The 19,522-nt window shown below is 33.9% G+C and overlaps 1 protein-coding gene across 1 annotated transcript in view; it reads left to right on the top strand.

The window, feature by feature from the left end:
- CFAP47 (cilia and flagella associated protein 47) overlaps positions 1–19,522 on the top strand; it is a 546,720-nt gene that overhangs the window by 107,151 nt on the left and 420,047 nt on the right. The window contains exons 22-24 of the mRNA XM_059157736.1: positions 1,697–1,838; positions 11,907–12,001; positions 17,480–17,639. Coding sequence (XP_059013719.1) covers positions 1,697–1,838; positions 11,907–12,001; positions 17,480–17,639 — 397 coding nt within the window. The remainder of the gene's footprint in view (positions 1–1,696; positions 1,839–11,906; positions 12,002–17,479; positions 17,640–19,522) is intronic.

The raw sequence follows: 19,522 nt of genomic DNA on the forward strand, positions 1-19,522 counted from the left end.
GAGAGAGCACAAATGAGCATGAGTCGGGGGGAGGGGCAGAGGTAGAGGGCAAAACATACTCCCTGCTCAGCTTAGTACCAGGACCCCAGGATCATGACCTGATCTGAAGGCAGATGCTTAATCGACTTAGCCACCCAGGTCCCTCATCTGTGAGCAGATTTAAGACAGTGGATTTAAAGTCTTTCTCTATCTAGTAAGTCCAATGCCTGGACTTACTCTTTGATCGTTTCTGTTATTTAGTTTTTCCTTTGACTGAGTCATGCTTTCATATTTCTTGGTATACATTGTGGGGTTTTTTTTTTGTTGTTGTTAATAAGTGGTTATTTGAATATTATAATGTGGTAACTCTAGAAATCAGATTTTATCTGTTCTTGATTGTTGAAGGCTGCAGTCATCCATTTGTTTAGTGACTTTTCCAAATAAGTTTTTACAAAGAATATTCCTTTTGTGTTTTTAACTTTGATAAAGTATAATTTAATCACTTTTTATTTTGTAGATGATTCGTTTTGTATTGTATTTTAGAAATCTTGCCTCACCAACGATTACGATTTTTCTCCTGAATGGTTTATAGTTTTAGGTTTTGTATTTAGGTCTTTGGTCTATTTTGAATCAATAAGAACTATTCTTTTTATTTTTTTAACATTTTATTTATTTATTTGGCAGACAAAGATCACAAGTAGGCATAGAGGCAGGCAGAGAGAGAGGGGGAAGCAGCCTTCCCGCAGAGCAGAGAGCCTGATGCGGGGCTCGATCCCAGGACCCTGGGAATCATGAACTGAGCCGAAGGCAGAGGCTTTAACCCACTGAGCCACCCAGGCGCCCCCAATAAGAACTATTCTTAAAATTAATTTTTATTTTTAAGAATTAGTTTTAGACTTATGAAAAATAAACCAGGTCTTATTTCAAAAAAAAGAAAAACAACTTTCAACATCACAAGATAATTTTCTTTTTGAAAATGTCTTTTTTTAAAACTGCTGTTTTGCCAAATCCATAATATCTCATTAGATCTCCAGGACTTATTCATCTTGAATAACTGAAACTTTGTACCCCTTGAGCAACATCTCCCCACATCTCACTCTCTCTAGCCCCTAGTAACCACCCTTCTGTTTTCTGCTTCTATGAGTTTGACTGTTTTAGGTTCCACATATAAGTGAGATCATGTATTATTTGTCTTTCTGTGTCTGATTTACTTCACTAAGCGTAATGTCTTGCAGGTTCATCTGTATTTTTGCAAATGGCTGAATTTCCTTCTATTTTTAAAGTTGAAAAATATTCCATTATATGTATATACCACATTTTCTTTATCCACTACCCCTTGGTTATTTCCATGTCTTGACTGTGTGAATAGTGCTGTAGTGATATAGGAGTGTAGGTTAAGTCTTTGAGATCCTTATTTCATTTCCTTTGGGTAAGTACCCAGAGGTAAAATTGCTGTGTAATTTAGTAGTTCTGGTAACAATACTGTACTTCATCCCTGAAATTTATTAAGAGGGTGAATCCTATGTGTTCTCACAACAAGGTACAGGATAACTCTGTGAAATGGATGGATATGTTAATTAGCCTGATTGTGGTGTTACTTAATTATGATATGTATATCAAATCTTCAAGTTGTACACTTTACATACAATTAAAATAGTGTCACAAATTTCTTATAGCAAAAATAATCACAAGTGTAATGTATTTTTTTGTCTGTCAGGTGGCAACATATGACTTCAGCATTCAAGTTCAGATTAATTTCTTCAAGGCTTCAGAACTTTACACTCAATATCATTTGTCAAATTCTCCTATGATTCCAAAGACAACACCACTTATTCGACCGTGTTATGTTCAAGCTACTGGTATGTAATGTGAAACATTCACTTGGTGTGTTCATATCAAACATTTACACTAAAACAGCTAAAAGTTTAAAAATTCAGAATATGATATTTACTTTTTAAAAATAGAAATATTAGAAAGTAAACTATAGTATGATTTCTGTGTGTGTGACTTAAATTGTTCCTGTGAGAATGAATTTTGAGAAATAGTGTAACCAAACCAACGTGAAGTTCACTCCTTATTGAGTTACAGAAACTGCACCAGGTGACGTTGTCGCACAAAGACAACTTTATTAAGGAGATCATGGGCAGTGGCTTCTAAAGCTGTGACTCCCTGACATCAGGTGAAGGGTTACCTTTTGTTTAGGGTTAGATGAATATTTATTTATTTATATTTTTAATTTTTAATTAATTAATTTTTTGGAGAGAAAGAACGTGAGCAGTGGGGGCGGGACAGAGAGAGACTATTAAGCAGATTCCAAGCTCAGCATGGAGCCCCATGCAGGGCTGGATCTCACTACCCTGAGTTCATGACCCAAGTCGAAATCAAGTCAGTCGCTTAACTAAGTCACCCAGCTGAATCTAGGATGAATATTTAGCTAGGGAAACCTCCTTATCTTATGTAGAGGTGGCTGTAATGTCACACATGACCCTTAAGAAAACTAGGTTGTCTCTACATTGATGTTATGTAAATGAAGTTGAGGCCCCTCCTTGGCTAGAGATTTTAGTATTATAATGAGGCAAAGGTAATGATAGATTATTCCAAAGCTCAGTCCATCGTCTGTGCAGATATGAATTGGAAGTTTAGCTCAAAAGTTCTGGGTAGGGTTGCCTGGGTTGCTCAGTGGATTAAGCCTCTGCCTTCGGCTCAGGTCATGGTCTCAGGGTCCTGGGATCGAGTCCTGCATCGGGCTCTCTGCTAGGCAGGGAGCCGCTTCCTCCCCTCTCTCTCTCTACTTGTGATCTCTCTCTGTCAAATAAATTAAAAAATCTTAAAAAAAAAGTTCTGGGTAGTCTGGGGTGGGTGGGAGGTCTTGTCAGGGCAGTTGCTGCACGTATAGGGTGGTTTCCAGTGTCATTTGCCCGAGTTAAGAGGTAAGGTAGGAAGAAGAGCTTAAGCAAAAACGTAAGACACATGTTAGTGAGTTCAAGCAGGTGGGTAGTAAAGGTTAGGTCTTGGGGTCTAGCTGGTGACAACAGTGAGGACATAATCTCAGATCAGGGACACTTGTTTTAAAAAATTGGTTATAACTAAAAACAAAGGTCAGTTTAGTTATTTATTGTATGTGTAGTTTTAAATGATTAAATCCAAATATAAGTTGTTAAAATAAAATATGTTTGATTTATAATGAAATGATTTAAATTTTATTTAAGAAAGTTTTCCCCCAAAAGGAATGGGTTATTAAAGGACTAAGCTCATGTAAAGAAGGTTAAGTAAAAACAAATAAACAAAAGAAGGGTAAGTATATTAAGTTTTTAAGCATTATTTATTCATTTTCTCCAAATATTCAAATATAAAACCAATTGACTTTGTAAACCCTACTTTTGATAAGCTTTGGTTTTGCATTTTATTATATATGTTTAAGTATTTTTCATAAAAAGTTAAGTCTAGTTTATGCTTTATTATGCAGTATTTTGTTTTTATAATTCTGACATTAAGTTATTAATGATAAAATAGTGCTCAATTGATAATTATCCTTGGCACCTAGTAAGAGAAGCCTCATTAAAGTAGCACACAATATGGAAATTTATTTCTCTCCTGCTTAAAATACAGAACTAAGAATTCTGCAGCAGGTAGGGAGGCTCTGTGGTTTTCCCCCTTATTTTAAAATAATCATTTTAAGGAAAAAATTATTGTCTAATTTTGTTTTCTGAATTAGTTAAATTACTTACATGAAAAATAAAATTTACTTACTTGACAAATAAAAATTAATGCATCATCATTATGGAAAATTAGAAGATGTTAAAAACACAGAAATGTCATCTAGAATGCAAATATGTAGAGCATACTATTATTGATATCTTCGTATCTTACTCTTTTGTTCTATGCCTTTATTAGTTATTTTTTTAACATAGTTGTGATCTTACTGCCTGTGTTCGGTTGAAATCTCTTCACTTTTAATAGAAACTTTGACTTGGATATTATAGACTCTTAATTATGTAAATTGACAGGGATAACTATTATAGATTATTTTATTCAGTAAGTGTCTTTTATAGATTATTTAAGCATAAGGATTTAGGTTTTTTCTTTTATTTTCTTACTCATATAATTATTGTAGTATTGAACATTTTTGTGTATAATAATTTTTCCCTGTTTAGATTTTCTTAAAAATGAGGTTCCCTGAATTGACTGCATTCCTTCTGAAGTATATACATGTTAGGGATGCCTGGGTGGTTTAGCCATTAAGCATCTGACTCTTGACATTCGTTCAGGTTAGGATCTCAGGGTGGTGAGGTTGGGTTCTGTGCTGGGCGTGGATCCTGCTTAAGATTTTCCTCTCTCTCTCCCTCCCTCCCTCCATCCCTTTGCTTCTTTCCTCCTCCTCCAGTGAGCACACACTCAGGCTTTCTCTCTCTCTTTCAAAAAAAAAAAAATGTATATACATATTAAAGCTCTTGATACATTTTGCAAAAGAGCTTTTGTAAAGAGTTATGCTGTTTTACCTTTCCTTCAGTATAAACTCTAACCAGCATTGAATTAAAGAAATTGGATATTTTTCTATGTGATTGAAAGTACATCATTTCAATTTCTTTGCTTACTTATGAGGATTAAAATTTTTCTATCTTTGCTAGTAATAATATATTTCATATGTAAATTATCCACTCATGAATTTTATCTTTATCATTGTGGTGTATTTGTCCGATGTCAATGATTTCCTTATTTATTTATATTAAATTTTTTCATCTTTACTGTGAATTTTTTTAAGATTTGTTGCTTGGCATTAGTTTTATTTGTTATACAGTAAACACTTTATAGTGAAATTTAGCTATCATTTCCTCTATAATTTCTAACATTGTTTTAAAGATTAGACCATCTTCCCCATGTTAGGATTTGGTATATATGTAATTCTGTTCTTCTTCCTAAATTTTTAATAACTTCATTTTATTTTATTTTATTATTTTATTATCTTTTTAAAGATTTTATTTATTTATTTGACAGAGAGAGACATAGTGAGAGTGAGCACAGAAATAGGCAGAGTGGGAGAGGGAGAAGCAGATTTCCCTCTGAGCAGGGAGACCGATGTGGGGCTTAATCCCAGGACCCTGAGCCCAAGGCAGATGTTTAATGACTGAGCTACCCAGGTGCCCCCTTTTTTCTATTTTTAATGGTTTAAAATTCATTCAACATTTTCTATACTTAGTTAATTTGTAATAAAACAATATTGCTGTATTTCCAGAAAGTATTGGAATAGCAAAGCAAACTTCGCTTTATTATATAATTTATTGACCCCAAAGTTTACTAATGATTCAAATGATATGGGTATAATCAGGCAGGCATGTAACATTTCTTCATAGAGAAGTTGGCATTTATCAGACACAGCTTCCAAATTGTCCTTTTCTTCCTCCTTAAGATTCCTTTTGCCTTTGAATTAACATGTAACTTTTGGATGTCATTTAGAAACTTGTTCCCAAAGGAAGCTGTTTTTGTTTGGAGCTTCCCATTTTTGTACTTTCAATAAGTTACGTAAGTAGGAAGCATCTAAGTAAGGAATTTTCATTCTCCTACCAGCAGTGCCTCATAAATCCATAAATTCTAGATACTTTTGAATGGCCATTTGGACAGGTAATATGTCAGGGTTTGTTTTGTATTGTTTTGTTTTGAATAGTCCACTGGTGAATTCCACTTTCATGTTTGCAAGGACGCTTGGTCAAGTCCGTTATTCCCTGACCTACCCCCTCAATAGAAGGATGATAGCTCAGTAGGAGGCTCACAAGCTTTCTGTTATCTCTCTTCTCCCAAATTACATGTATGTATTTTAAAATTAAAATAGTGCTAATGCAGAATTGGAATCTATTATCTCCTTCTCAGGGCTTATCCTGCATCCCAGAGGCAGTAACTTTTTTCATTAATTATCTAATGAAAACACTTACTTAGTGACAAGCATCTTCACTCACTTGAAACATTAACTCCTGTTATCCATTTTATAATGTAGTTATAGTTTAAATTTCAATTAAAATTTTTATCAGAGATTTGTTATAACAATATATTGTTCATTATTAAACCAAGTAGTGTAACTGCATAGTTACTTTATTTATTTTCCTTCAACTTTTTTTTATTACTGGAGTTTTTAATTACTCAATTGTCATTAGATATTTGACTAAATCCTCCCATGCCACAAAGCTCTCCTTTATATTATGCTTGTCTGGACAATGTTCCACATAATCCAGTCTGTCACATAATAATGTCATATCTACTTATTCTCTTGAAGTAATCTTCCTGGAGCATAGCAACCTCCTGCTTCAACATGGACTAGATACTTTCCCTGCAGCAGAACTTTTGTCTAAGATCTCCTATCACTATACTTGTGGATATTTTTTTAAAAACTCTTTTCTGTTTTGAATCTCCTGTTTTTTCAATCTCTTGCCTTCCTGTTTTTTGGTTTACTGCATTGTTTAGGTAGATTGTATCTTCCAGGGGCTTCTAAAGAAAGGGCAAAAGGGATCTAATTTTTGAGAATTTCCATGTCTGAAAATACCATTGTTTTTCCTTTCACACTTGAAGGATAATTTGGTTTAGAATAAAATTGTGTTATTTCACACTGATAATTTTAGTGTGTCTCTCTTGTTGTATGTTCTTGTGGAACTTTTCAATAGAAATTCATGTCCTCTGGTTCTATAAAGTTTTCATAAACTATTTCCTTGAAAAGTTCTTCCCACCATTTTCTATATTTCTTTCTTTAAGGCTTTATTGGTTGTGTTTTGTACATCTTGGATTATGTTATATATTTTAATTATCTTATATTTTCTCTCCTCTTGTCCTTTCCCTTATTTCTTTGTTGTACTTCTCAGGATATTTTTCTGACTTTATTATGTCTTGAGAAATTATTTTGGCAGTTTTAAACTAATGAGAGTTAACATTTTTCTGATTGTTTCATTACTTATAGACTTCTGAAAGATAAAAACAACAATTTTTCTCTCTACTTGTATTATGATGATTCCTTTGACATTTTTTTCTGTTGCTACATTGTCTCATTTTTTGCTGAATTATTTCTCCTTCATGTTGATGAGTTCCTTAAATGTTTGTCGATTTTTGCCTGTTCTCTCATGATATTAATGAATCTCACAATGCTGGCTTCATTACCAACTATTATATCATTTCCTGACAATCTGGATCCCAGTGAATGTTTAAGGAGGTCAAAATGTTAGTCTATAAGACTTTAATCTTGAGCATTTCAGTTTTTTTGGAAAATATTTCTTCAAATTAAAAGGATAATAGGTTAATATATCAACAACAATATGCATGCATATTTGATAACCAGATGAAATGGAGCAATTCCTTGAAAGACAAAATCTGCCAAAACTTACACAATAAGAGATAGTCTGGATAAGCCTCAGTATATTAAAGAAATTGAATCAATAATTGGTAACCTTCAAAAACAGAAGGCACCAGGCCCAGATGGGATCATTGGTGGACTCTATCAAACATTTAGAGAAGGGGCGCCTGGGTGGCTCAGTGGGTTAAAACCTCTGCCTTCGGCTCAGGTCATGATCCCAGGTCCTGGGATCTAGCCCTGCATTGGGCTCGCTCCACAGCAAGGAGCCTGCTTCCTTCTCTTTCTCTCTCTCTACCTGTCTCTCTGCCTACTTATGATCTCTGCCTGTCAAATAAATGAAATCTTAAAAAAGAAACATTTAGAGAGGAAGTCATACCAATTATCTATAATCAATTCTCTACAATCTCTTTCAGAAGATAGAAACAGAAAGAATACGTTATAACTCATCCCAACTCATTTTGAGGGCAATAGTACTCTAATACCAAACCAGACAAAGGCAATACAAGAATAGAAAATGTCATACCAATATCTCTTCTCAGCATAGATACAGAAGTCCTTAACAAAATATTAGCAAATCAAATCCAACATTATGTAAAAAGAATTATGTACCATGACCAAGTGAAATTTATCCCATGTGTGCAAGGTTGGTTTACATTCAGAAATCAATGCATTCCATTATATGAACAGGACAGAGAAAAATAAAAAGCCACATGACCATATCAGTAGATTCAGGGGAGATAAAACATTTTATAAAATCTAATACCCATTCATGAAAACAACTTAGTAAATGAGGACTGGAGCAGAACTTTCTCAACTTGATTTAAAAAATGTATACAAATACCCCACAGCTATTATCATTCTTATTGATGAGAAACTCATAGCTTTCTCATTAAAGTCAGAAACCAAGCTAGGATGTCCCTAGCTAATGCAATAGGACACAAAGAGGAATCAACAGATACACAGATTAGGAAAGATGAGTAACTCTGCATTCATTGATGACATGATCATTTATGTAGAAAACCCGAAAGATTTAGTTAAGAAAAACACTTAGGGAAATAATAAGCTAGTATAGCAAGGTTGCAGGATACAAACTTAGAGTACAAAAGTCAGTTTTTTTCACATATACAAGCAATGAATAAATGGAATTTGAAATTAAATATAAAATACCATTTATATTATCACCCAACCAAAAGTGGAATACTTAAGTATATTGACAAGTATTGACAAGATCTATTTGGAGGAGGTGGTGAAATGAAAGGGTGCCTAACAGACTTTCTCCTGTCTCCCTGAGCCCTTCCTGAGACCTCAGTGGTGTCTTCTGTGCCATCTTGTTGCCAGCACTGCTGGGTGATGAAACTAAAACAAGATGCATTTTGTCTGGATTGTGGTTAATTCATCTATATATCCCCTCAACCACCTCTCACCAAAATGACTAGTAGAAGGAGGAACACCCAACAGAAGAAAAATTCAGAGACTGTGCCCTCTGTCACATAAGTATTGGATATGGACATAAACAGTATCTCGGAAAGAGAATTCAAAATAACAATTATCCAGGCAATGGCCAGGTTGGAGAAGACCATTAGTGGCAACATAGAATCTCTAAGGGCAGAAGTGAGGCTGATCTGGCAGTACTAAAAAATGCTGTCAATGAGATCCGATCTAATCTAAATACTCTAACAGCTTGGGTAACAGAGGCAGGTGATCGAATTAGTGAACTAGAAGACAAACTGATAGAAAAGAAGGATCAGGAGGAGGCCTGGAACAAACAGCTTAGAAGCCATGAAAACAGAATTAGGGAAATAAATGATTCCATGAAATGTTCCAGTGTCAGAATTTTTGGGATCTCTGAGAGGGTGGAGAAAGAGAGAAGACTAGAAGATACAGGTGAACAAATTCTAGATGAAAATTTCCCCAATCTGGAAAATGGAACAAGTGTTTGTGCCCTAGAGGCAGAAAGGACACCCCCCCCCCAATATCAACAAGTCTAGAAAGACCTCCAGACACTTAATTATGAAATTCACAGATCAGAATTTCAGACAGGTGGTCTTAAGGACAGCTTGGGGGAAGAGATTCTTTACATACGGAGGAAGGACCATCAGAATAACTTCAGACCTGTCCCCAGAAACCTGCAAGGCAGAAAGGACTGGCAAGTCATATTCAGGGCAATAAATGAAAATAACATGCAGCCAAGAATAATTTATCCAGCAAGGCTGTCACTCAGAATGGATGGAAAGATAAAGAGCTTCCAAGACTGGCAAGGTTTTAGTACCAAGTCAGTACTAAAAGAAATATTAAGGGGGGGAGGTTCTATAAAAGAAGAAAGAACCAAAGAGTGACATAGAACAGAAACTTACAGAGACAATTTATAGAAACAAGGACTTCACAGGCAACATCATGTCAATAAAAATGTATTTTTCAGGAATCACTGTTAGTGTGAATAGCTTAAATGCTCCCATAAAATGGCACAGGATTGCAGACTGGATAAAACGACAGGACCCGTCCATATGCTGTCTACAAAAGAAACATTTGGAACCTAAAAATACATGCAGACTGAAAGTGAAGGGATGGAGAAACATCTTTCATGCTGATGGGCCTCAAAAGAAAGATGGGATAGTGATTTTCATATCAGATAAATTAGATTTTAAGCTAAAGACTGTAGTCAGACATACAGAAGGACACTACCTCATTGAGGTACCACCTTACACCATTTAGAATGGCCAAAATCTACAGGCAGGAAACAAGTGTTGGATAGGATGTGGAGAAAGGGGAACCCTCTTATACTGTTGGTGGGAATGCAAGTTGGTGCAGCCACTTTGGAAAACAATGTGGAGATTCCTTAAGAAATTTAAAACAGCTACCCTATGACCCTGCAATTGCACTACTGGGTATGTACCCCAAAGATACAGATATAGTGAAAAAAAGGGCCATCTCTACCCCAGTGTTCATAGCAGCAATGGCCAAAATTGCCAAACTGTGGAAAGAACCAACATGCCCTTCAATACACCAATGGATAAAGAAGATATGATCCATATATGCAATGGAATATTATGCCTCCATCAGAAAAGATGAATACCCAACTTTTATATCAACATGGATGGGTCTGGAGGAGAGTATGCTGAGTAGAAGTATGTCAAGCAGAGAAAATTAATTATCACATGGTTTCACTTACTTGTGGAGCATAAGGAATAACATGGAGGACGTTAGGAGGAGGAAAGGAAAAGTGAATTGGGGGAAATCAGAGGGGAAGATGAACAATGAGAGACTGTGGACTCTGAGAAACAAACTGAGGGTTTTGGAGAGAAGGGGATGGGGGGTTGGTGAGCTTGGTGGAGGGTATTAAGGGGCCACATATTACATAGAACACTGGGTGTGGTGCATAAACAATGAGTTTTGGAACACTGAAAAAATAAAATTAATTAAAAAGAATATAGATAAAAAGATCTATTTAAGGAAGGATATCAAATGATGAAATTTATCTGGTGAAAGATATCAAAGAAGAATTAAAGGGAGTGGTATTCGATGTTCATGCATAGGAAGTCTCAATATTGTTAAGATGGCACTTCTTCCCAACTTGATCTAGAGATTCAGTGCAATCTCAGTCAGAATCCCAGAATATTATTTTATAGGTGTTGCAAAATTGATTAAAAGTTTATATGGAAAGGGAAAAGACTCACAATAGCCCACACACTACCGAAGGAGAACAACAAAATTGGAGGACTGACACTGTCCAGCTTCAAGACTTTCTACAAAAGTGCAATAATCATGAGACTTTGGTATTGGCAGAAATATAGACAAATAGGTAAGTGGAATAGAAAAGAGAGCCCAGAAATAGGCCAACATAAATGTAGTCAACTGATCTTTGACCTGTGATTAGAGGCAGTAATGCTCAGAAAAGGTAGTTTTTTTCAAAAAATACTTTTGAACAACTGGATATGACAAGCAAAGATATGAATCTAGATACAGACTTTATACTCCTCACAAAAATGAACTTAAAATGGTTCACAGAACTAAATGTAAAATGCAAAATTAACAAAACTTTTGGGAGATAACAGAAGGTAAAATCTACAGGACTTGAGTTTGGTAATGACATTTTAGATATAATAACAGAGGCAAGATCTGTGAAAGAAGGACTGAGAAACTGCAGTTCATTAAAATTAAAAATTTATGCTCTCCAAAAGACACTGTCAAAAGACCAAAAAGGCAGACCACTTACTGGGAGAAAATATTTGCAAAAGGCAGTTTCTTTTCACTTCTGTGCTTCTGCATTTGTCAGCTCTATTATAAAGATCTTTTTAACTATGTTTACTTTATTCTGAGCTCAATATTTAATGTATTTTATGCTCTTAATATCTCAAGGGTAATTTTTTTATTGTACTTGTAATTAGTTACCATTGAAATACAAAACTGGAATTTTATAGATGTGATAAGCCACGATATTTTATAAAAGTTTTTAAGTATGTCTTTGTTTTCTGTCTGGTTACATAAAAATAAAACATAATTTTATTATTTCTTATTTTGTATTGAAAAGTATGGTAATAATTATCTATAAGCTAATATCTCTTACTATTTTATCAGTATATTTACTTTCCTCTCATAGTATTGCAAGCACCATTGAGATTATCCAACACTGATTTTGTATTTGAAATGCCATTGCATATTTTGGATTCTAATAACAAGGTCACAAAAACTCAGGTATGTATAAAGAATTGATGTAGTTTACAACCTTTTTTTTTTACTATGGTTTTTAGTTTACTGAGTTGATTATTCTGAAGCACATATTGTAGGAATACTTTGTTTTAGAGAACTTACACATATAATATTTCTCAGAAGTAATTATCAAAGTATACAAACACTCATTTTTATATATACATTTTATATATATATATATATATATATATTTAATAGGATTATTCAAAATATTTTAAATAGAATTAATTTACTAGTATCTTCTTATATAAATAGAAGCTATGATTAAATTAATGTGGCGTATGTTCCATTCAGGTAAGGAAATGTGGTGAAAGGTAATAATAAAAATTGGAAAGATCCAGGTATATAATAAGGTGACTTCTATAAAAATCTAGTGTTTTTTCTTACTAGATATCTCTGTCTCTCATAATTATGAATCTACCTAGAAGAAAAAAAAAGACATGCATAAAGGAAGCTCATGCATATATATTAGAAATTTGTATTTATAGTAACTCTTTATTATGTTATATATTGCCTTTCCTACAATTAATTCTGAACCTCTTTAGCTTTGAAGAAAAATTGCATGGCAAAAATATTTAACATTGCATGTGTCAAATAATAGCTGAGTCCTATATGAAATTATAGTTAGAGAAGAATATAGGATCTCTTCTGAAATTAACATGTGACTGTTTCAAGTATAAAATATCAGTAAAACTTCTGACTCTAACATAACTTCAAGGATGCAGAAGACTTTGTATGTGGGGCTAGAAGGGAAGCTTTAGTGACCTGAACTGGATTGAATCCAAAGGAAAAGCAGTCCCTTTATAAATGTGAGATTATTTTATATCATTGAAATTTTATTCATTTGGCATAATAAAAGACAATCTAGACAAGAGCCTTCTCTCTTGAGTGGCAAAAGAGTCACATTGGCCCCACAGAGAAAGAAATGTGTCTATGATGCACTACTTGAATTTGCCATGGATATTTATATAGTCATAATAAAATATATAATACAGAGAAGTCTTAATATTTTATGGGGCAAAATTAAAATTTGATCATATATATTACGTGTGAAATGACAGGTGTGTGATAGGTACAATGTGTATGTGAAGATTAAGTTGACAGAAGGGTTGGGAATGGTAGAAGAAAGTGGAGTAAAATTCATTTTACCTAGTGGGTAATTAAAGGAGATTATCTAAAGTTGACAGAAGAACTAGCGTGAATAGTGAATAGCATGAATTCTTGTATTATAGAATATATTTTTCTGATGTGTCATGTGATGGAGATGATGGACTCTGATTAAGAGAAATGATGCTAGATTATCTAGGTGGTCCCATTTGAATTACATGAGTGGTTAAAACCAGAGAAACTTTCCTGTGCTCAGAAGGAAATGTGATGACAGAAGAAGGGTAGAGAGATAAGATGATGTTGTATTTGAAGATAGTGGAAGGAATCCATCAGCCAATGAATGTGTAGGCCTTCTAGAAACTGGGAATAGCAAGGAAATAGTCTTTTCTAGAGCCCTCCAGAAACTATCATAGTTCCTTCTAACACTTTGATCCTGGTCCAGTGATGTGCCTTTTGAACTTATAACCTACAAGACTGTAATTTTATAAATTTGTGTTCATTTAAACTATTAAGTTTGTGGTAATTTAAGGCAGCAATAAAAAAAAAAAACTAAAGTAGACCATATCAACATTGTATTTAGAATCAGGGTATAACTAGAGAAAATCCAACATTTAGCTAAAATTAGTTGCTTCAGGGAAGCAGATTTCTTGATGAGGAGTTGAGTGGGTCATCTGTTTTTTGTTTGCTTGACTTTTGGGGACAACTGTTCTCTTTTTTTAAAAAAGCACTTTTGAATTATTTGTGTAAGGTGTGTACATGTATCATTTTGATGAAGGTATTTAAAAACTAACAATACTATACATACTAAACAATGTTTCCTTACAGATGACTGTATCAGTTTTGTTCTTGGGATAGGATTGAAAAGTGGATAGTATTTTTAGAGATCTAACATTTCCTCATTTCAGAATGAGTAAAATGAGGCATTCAGATGACTAGTACATCTCCATCTTCTGTTTTAAAAGTGTTTTTTTTTTCTTTATAAGATGCAAATATTAGACTTAAATAGATGTTTATGTACTGAGAGACTTTGGGAATAAAATTGACTCATTTTAAAATCCTGAATATTTTAAATCAATCATACTTTAGAAAGAGATGAAGTACACTATTTTGTTGTGTTGCCAGTTGTATGGATAATTCTATACTTTTCAAATTTTGAAGGGTAAAGTTAAAACAATACCTAGTTGAGGGTTTTATTTTAATAGTATGTTGTACTGGAGAGACAAGTCTGCACACAAGTCCTGCATATAACTCCCAGATTTACCAGAACATTACAAACATAGTGCAAAGAGTTTATGTATTCTTTACACGACTTTCCCTATTATTAACACCTATACAGCATAAAATATTTTTCAGACTTAAGAAATTAACATTAGAACAAAATTATTAGTTAGACCATAGATTGTATTTGTTTTTCACCAGTTTTTCAGTAATGTCCTTTTACTGTTTCAGGGTTCAATTAAGGGTATCATGTTTCATTTAGTTTCCTCTGATATATGACAGGCTCTCAGTCTTGCTCATTTTTTAATGACTTTGATATATATATATATATATATATATATATATATATATATATATTAAAGATTTTATTTATTTATTTGACATACAGAGATCACAAGTAGGCAGAGAGGCAGGCAGAGAGAGAGAGGGCGGGGGGAAGCAGGCTTCCTATCCCAGGACCCTGAGATCATGACCGGAGCCAAAGGCAGCAGCCCAAACCACTGAGCCACCCAGGCGCCCCATGACTTTGTTATATTTTAAGAGTACTGTTTTGGTACTGTTGCAGAATGTTCTTTAATTTTCACTGGTCTGATTTTTCCCACCTGATTCAGCTTCATTCTTATTTTTCATGGGTTTTGGCGCAGAATGTAACAGACGTGAATTGTCTTTTTTGTCACATCATGTGAAAGGAGTACATGATATCAGCATAACATCACTGGTGATATATGTCAGGAGAACTGAAAAAAAGTTGGATAAACTGCTTCTGTTTTTTCACACTCTGCATTTTATTTAATTTATTTATTTATAAAAGATTTTATTTATTTATTTAACACAGAGAGAGATCACAGGTAGGCAGAGAGGCAGGGAGGGGGGCGGGGGAAGCAGGCTTCTCTCTGAGCAGAAAGCCCGATGCAGGGCTCAATCCCAGGACCCTGAGATCATGACCTGAGCCAAAGGCAGATGCTTAACCTACTGAGTCACTCAGGTGCCCCACACACTGCATTTTAGAAGTGAGTTGTCAATTTCAACCCACACTCAAGGTGTTGGGGGTCAAACTGTACCTTCTGGAGGGGGGATTTATATATATTATTTGGAATTTGTCTGCAAGGAAAATTTATTTATTTTATTAGTTATTTTATTACTTAATATGCCGTGTCACCTCACAAATATTTATACATTCAGTTACAATCAATATTACATTATTTATTTTGTTATTAAATTTGTTCCAGCTCTGGCCATTTGGAATTCTTTTAGATTGGTCTTTTGACATGCTTCCATCATTATGATTTTTTAAAAAAATATTTTCTTTATTTGTCGAGAGAGAGAGCATGCACACAAGCAGGTGGAGCAGCAGGCAGAGGGAGAAGCAGGCTCCCTGCTCAGCAGGGAGTTGGATATGGGACTAGATCCCAGGCCCCTGGAATCATGCCCTGAGCTGAAGGCAGACGTTTAACTGACTGAGCCACCCAGGCATCCCCCATCATTATGATTTTTAAGCATTCTCATACTTTCTGGTGCTAAAAAATGGTCCATGTTTATCTTTTATTTTATTTTTTTCTAGCTCTAGAATCGATATTTTCTCCAAGAAACCCCACTGCCATTTTTGGAAGAATGGCATTTAGTAACCAAGATCTGTACACTAGGTGTGCTAACTGCTACTGGGGTGTCACATGTTCTAAGTCCTTTTTGCATATAGAATCAGGAAATATTTGTATACTAACTTGTAAATATAAATATATCTATAATTTATCTATCATTCTATTGTTATCATCCATCTATTTAGCTAACTACCTAAAGATGAATTCGAACTGGTATTTCTGAATCTAATCTAATCTAACACAAAGTTTATTCCAGTATTTCTTCCTTCCTCATTTTTAACTAATTTCTCTGACCATAAGAAATGTGGTTCTCTTATTCATAATGTATTTTCTTACTTTTTTTTTTTTTGTATTTTCTTACTTTTTAACTGTAGTGTATAAGGAAGTTTGAGAATTTTTAACCTGTAGCTAGAATTGCTAACATATTTACCAACATATTTACCAACAGTGTTTATAAAGACTATTTTTTGGTCTTTAACTTTATAGCTTCCATTCAAAACATAGTTTTTCTGTTACTTAAGCCATTCCTCCTCACCCCCACTAACTTTGGTGATATTGTTTCATACATCTGTAATATAGTGTGTTGAATTCTACAATCCATCCTGGCATTCTCAACATGTTGTTTGATTGTTTTTAATTTACATACATTTAAATCCATTCTTAGTAGTATACAGTTCTATGGGTTTTGAAAAATACATAGAATAATTTTGTCTACCACTTCAATACATTACAGAACAGTTTCATGACACTGCAAATTCTCAGTGTAACCCCTTTGTAGTAAGCTCTTACTCCTTCCACCAATATTTGGCAACCACTGATTCGTTTTTTTCCATCCATGCAATTTTGCATTTCCAGATTGACAGGTAATTTAATTATACAAAATTTAGCCATTTGGGTCTGGCATCTTTCACTTAGCAAGATATATTTAATATTCACTTATGTTTTTGTTGAATTAATACTTCACTTACTTCATCACTGAATTTTAGCCCATTGTATGGAATGTTTATCCATTCGTTATTTAAAGGAAATCTTGGGGTTTCTTCCTCCATTGTTTTGCAATGAACAAAGCTATTATAAACACTAACATACAGATTTTTATGTGCACATCGGTTTTCACTTCACTTAAGTAAATACTTAGGAGTGGTAATACTGCGTCATATGGTAGTCATATGTTTAACATTATAAGAAACTACTGAACTGTTTTCCAAAGTGACTATACCATTTTACAGTCTCACAACCATGAGTGAGGATTGCAGCTTCTCTCCATCCTTGCTAGCTAGCATAGCTATGTTGATGTTTTTATTTTACCCACTGTCCTTTGTGTATTTTTCATAGTTGTTAATAGGCAATGAACACACTTGCATACCACTTTTTTGCCCAACATCACTTTTTAAACGATCTCTTCATGAATTCCACTTTTAATTATTTGATTTTGTACATAGGTTCTTCAAGTTGGCATGGTAAAAGAAGCTAAATTTTATACTGCATATTGTAATTTTTATAAATGTCTTATTTATTTAGTTATTTTCTTTGTAAACAGGATCTTGTCTTACATAATACTTCAAAACAAGATGTGGAATGGGCTTTGGATATTAGTGGCACTGGGAAACTTTTCAAAGATGGCATATTCAAGATTAGTGTGCTGAGTGGGATTCTGCACCCACATGAAGAATGTAATATTTCCGTAAGTTTCTGTCCAAGTAAGTACTTTTTTCCAGCATTTGTTATAGATATTTCAATTTGTCCTTCACATATTATTTAATTTTACCATGTACACAAAAGTTTAGGTTTTTTTTTTTTTAATGTGTTCTTAAAACAGTTCTAAGAAGTTTCGTACTAGAATTTTGTCCTCACCATTCCCCAAAATTACTCCCAGTGATCCTCACCTCTTGGTATTCATGCCCTTATAGAGTCCCCTCCCACATCACATAAGGCTGATATATTACCCTTGGGATATTCCAGATGTGGTGGTTTGTGACTTGCAGTGTAGGTCAGAAAAGGGATTGCCACATCTAGCTTGTACTCTTGGATTACTTGCTGTGGGGGAATCTGGTCAGCATGTCTATTTATCTATATGTCCACTTCTTTACTGGTGTTTTTTAATTAAACAACTTTATTGTACCTTTTTGTAATTGGTGTGACGAATTTTCTGTCATTACAAATCTGTTACAAAAATTCTTGGCCATTCTTGCACGTTTACTTTTCTAAATGAACTATATATTTTTTTTTCCTGTTTCTAGAAAAAGGCATACAATTGAGTTTTTCCCTTCAATGAATACCATGTTTTTCTAGTGATGAAATTTTATTTTATATGTATCATTATTTGGATGAGATTTTTTTAAGTTACTCTTTTTAATTATCTATCTATATCTATCTATCTATCTATCTATCTATCTATATATATATATATATAAAAGAATGTATTTGTAGTTTATCTGGCTCTTGGCTCCTATACTGAACTTCTGTGGTTAAATCTGGAAGTTTTTCAAAGATTATTCTCTTTGTTTTCTAAGTCAGTCAATACTTAATTCCTTTCTATTTCCAGTAATTGTAAGGATATATCACATGTTCTCTGTGCATAGACATTCACTGTCTATTCAGTTGATGGACATTTGGATCATTTTTACTTTTTGACTCTTATGAATATAACAGCTATGAATATTCATGTACAGTTCTGTGAGGCTACATGTTTTCCTTTAATTGGTTATATATCATAGAGTGGTATTGGTTCATGGGATAATTTGATGTGTATTATATCTTTTTAAATATTTTATTTATTTATTTTTGCAAGAGAGAGAGAGAGAGCATGAGTGGGATGGGGGCAGAGGAAGAAGCAAACTCCCCGCTGAGCAGGGTGTTTGATATAGGACTCTATCCCAGCACCCTAAGATCATGACCTGAGCCGAAGGAAGACACTTAACTGAGTGAGCCACTGAGGCGCCACTTGATGTTTAATATTTTAAGAAAGTGCCAAACTATTTCACAAAGTAACTGTAACAATTTAAAATCTTATCAGCAGTGAATGAGGGTTTCAGTTTCTCTACATCTTGCTAACTCTTCTTGTAATTTTTTAAATTCTAGCTATCCTAGCGAGTATGAAGTAGTAGGTCATCATAGTTACTATTTGCATTTCCCTGATGACTAAAGATGTTGAGTACCTTTACATGTGCTTATTGTCAGTTTGTACGTCATCTTTGGAGAAAGGTCTGTTTGAGTCATTTGTTGATTTTAAAATTTGGCTGTCTTTTTATTTTTGAGTTTTCATTGTTCTTCATGTAGTCTGAATAAAATTATTTTATTACATATGCAATTTGAAAAATAATTCACTCTGAGATTTCTCTTTTCAACTAATGGAAGATAGCTCAATTTTGATGAAGTCTAATTTATCCAGTTCTTCTTTTGTTACTTTGGCTTTTCAGAGTTTTATATATATATATATATATATATATATATATATATATATATACGTTTTTTTGGTTTTTTTGGTTTTTTTTTTAGATTTTATTTATTTATTAAAGAGAGAGCATGAGCAGGGAGAGGGGTAGAGGGTGAGGGAAAAGTACATTCCCAGCTGAGCAGGGAG

Source organism: Mustela lutreola, chromosome X (assembly GCF_030435805.1).
Source record: "Mustela lutreola isolate mMusLut2 chromosome X, mMusLut2.pri, whole genome shotgun sequence".
Lineage (NCBI taxonomy): Eukaryota > Metazoa > Chordata > Mammalia > Carnivora > Mustelidae > Mustela > Mustela lutreola.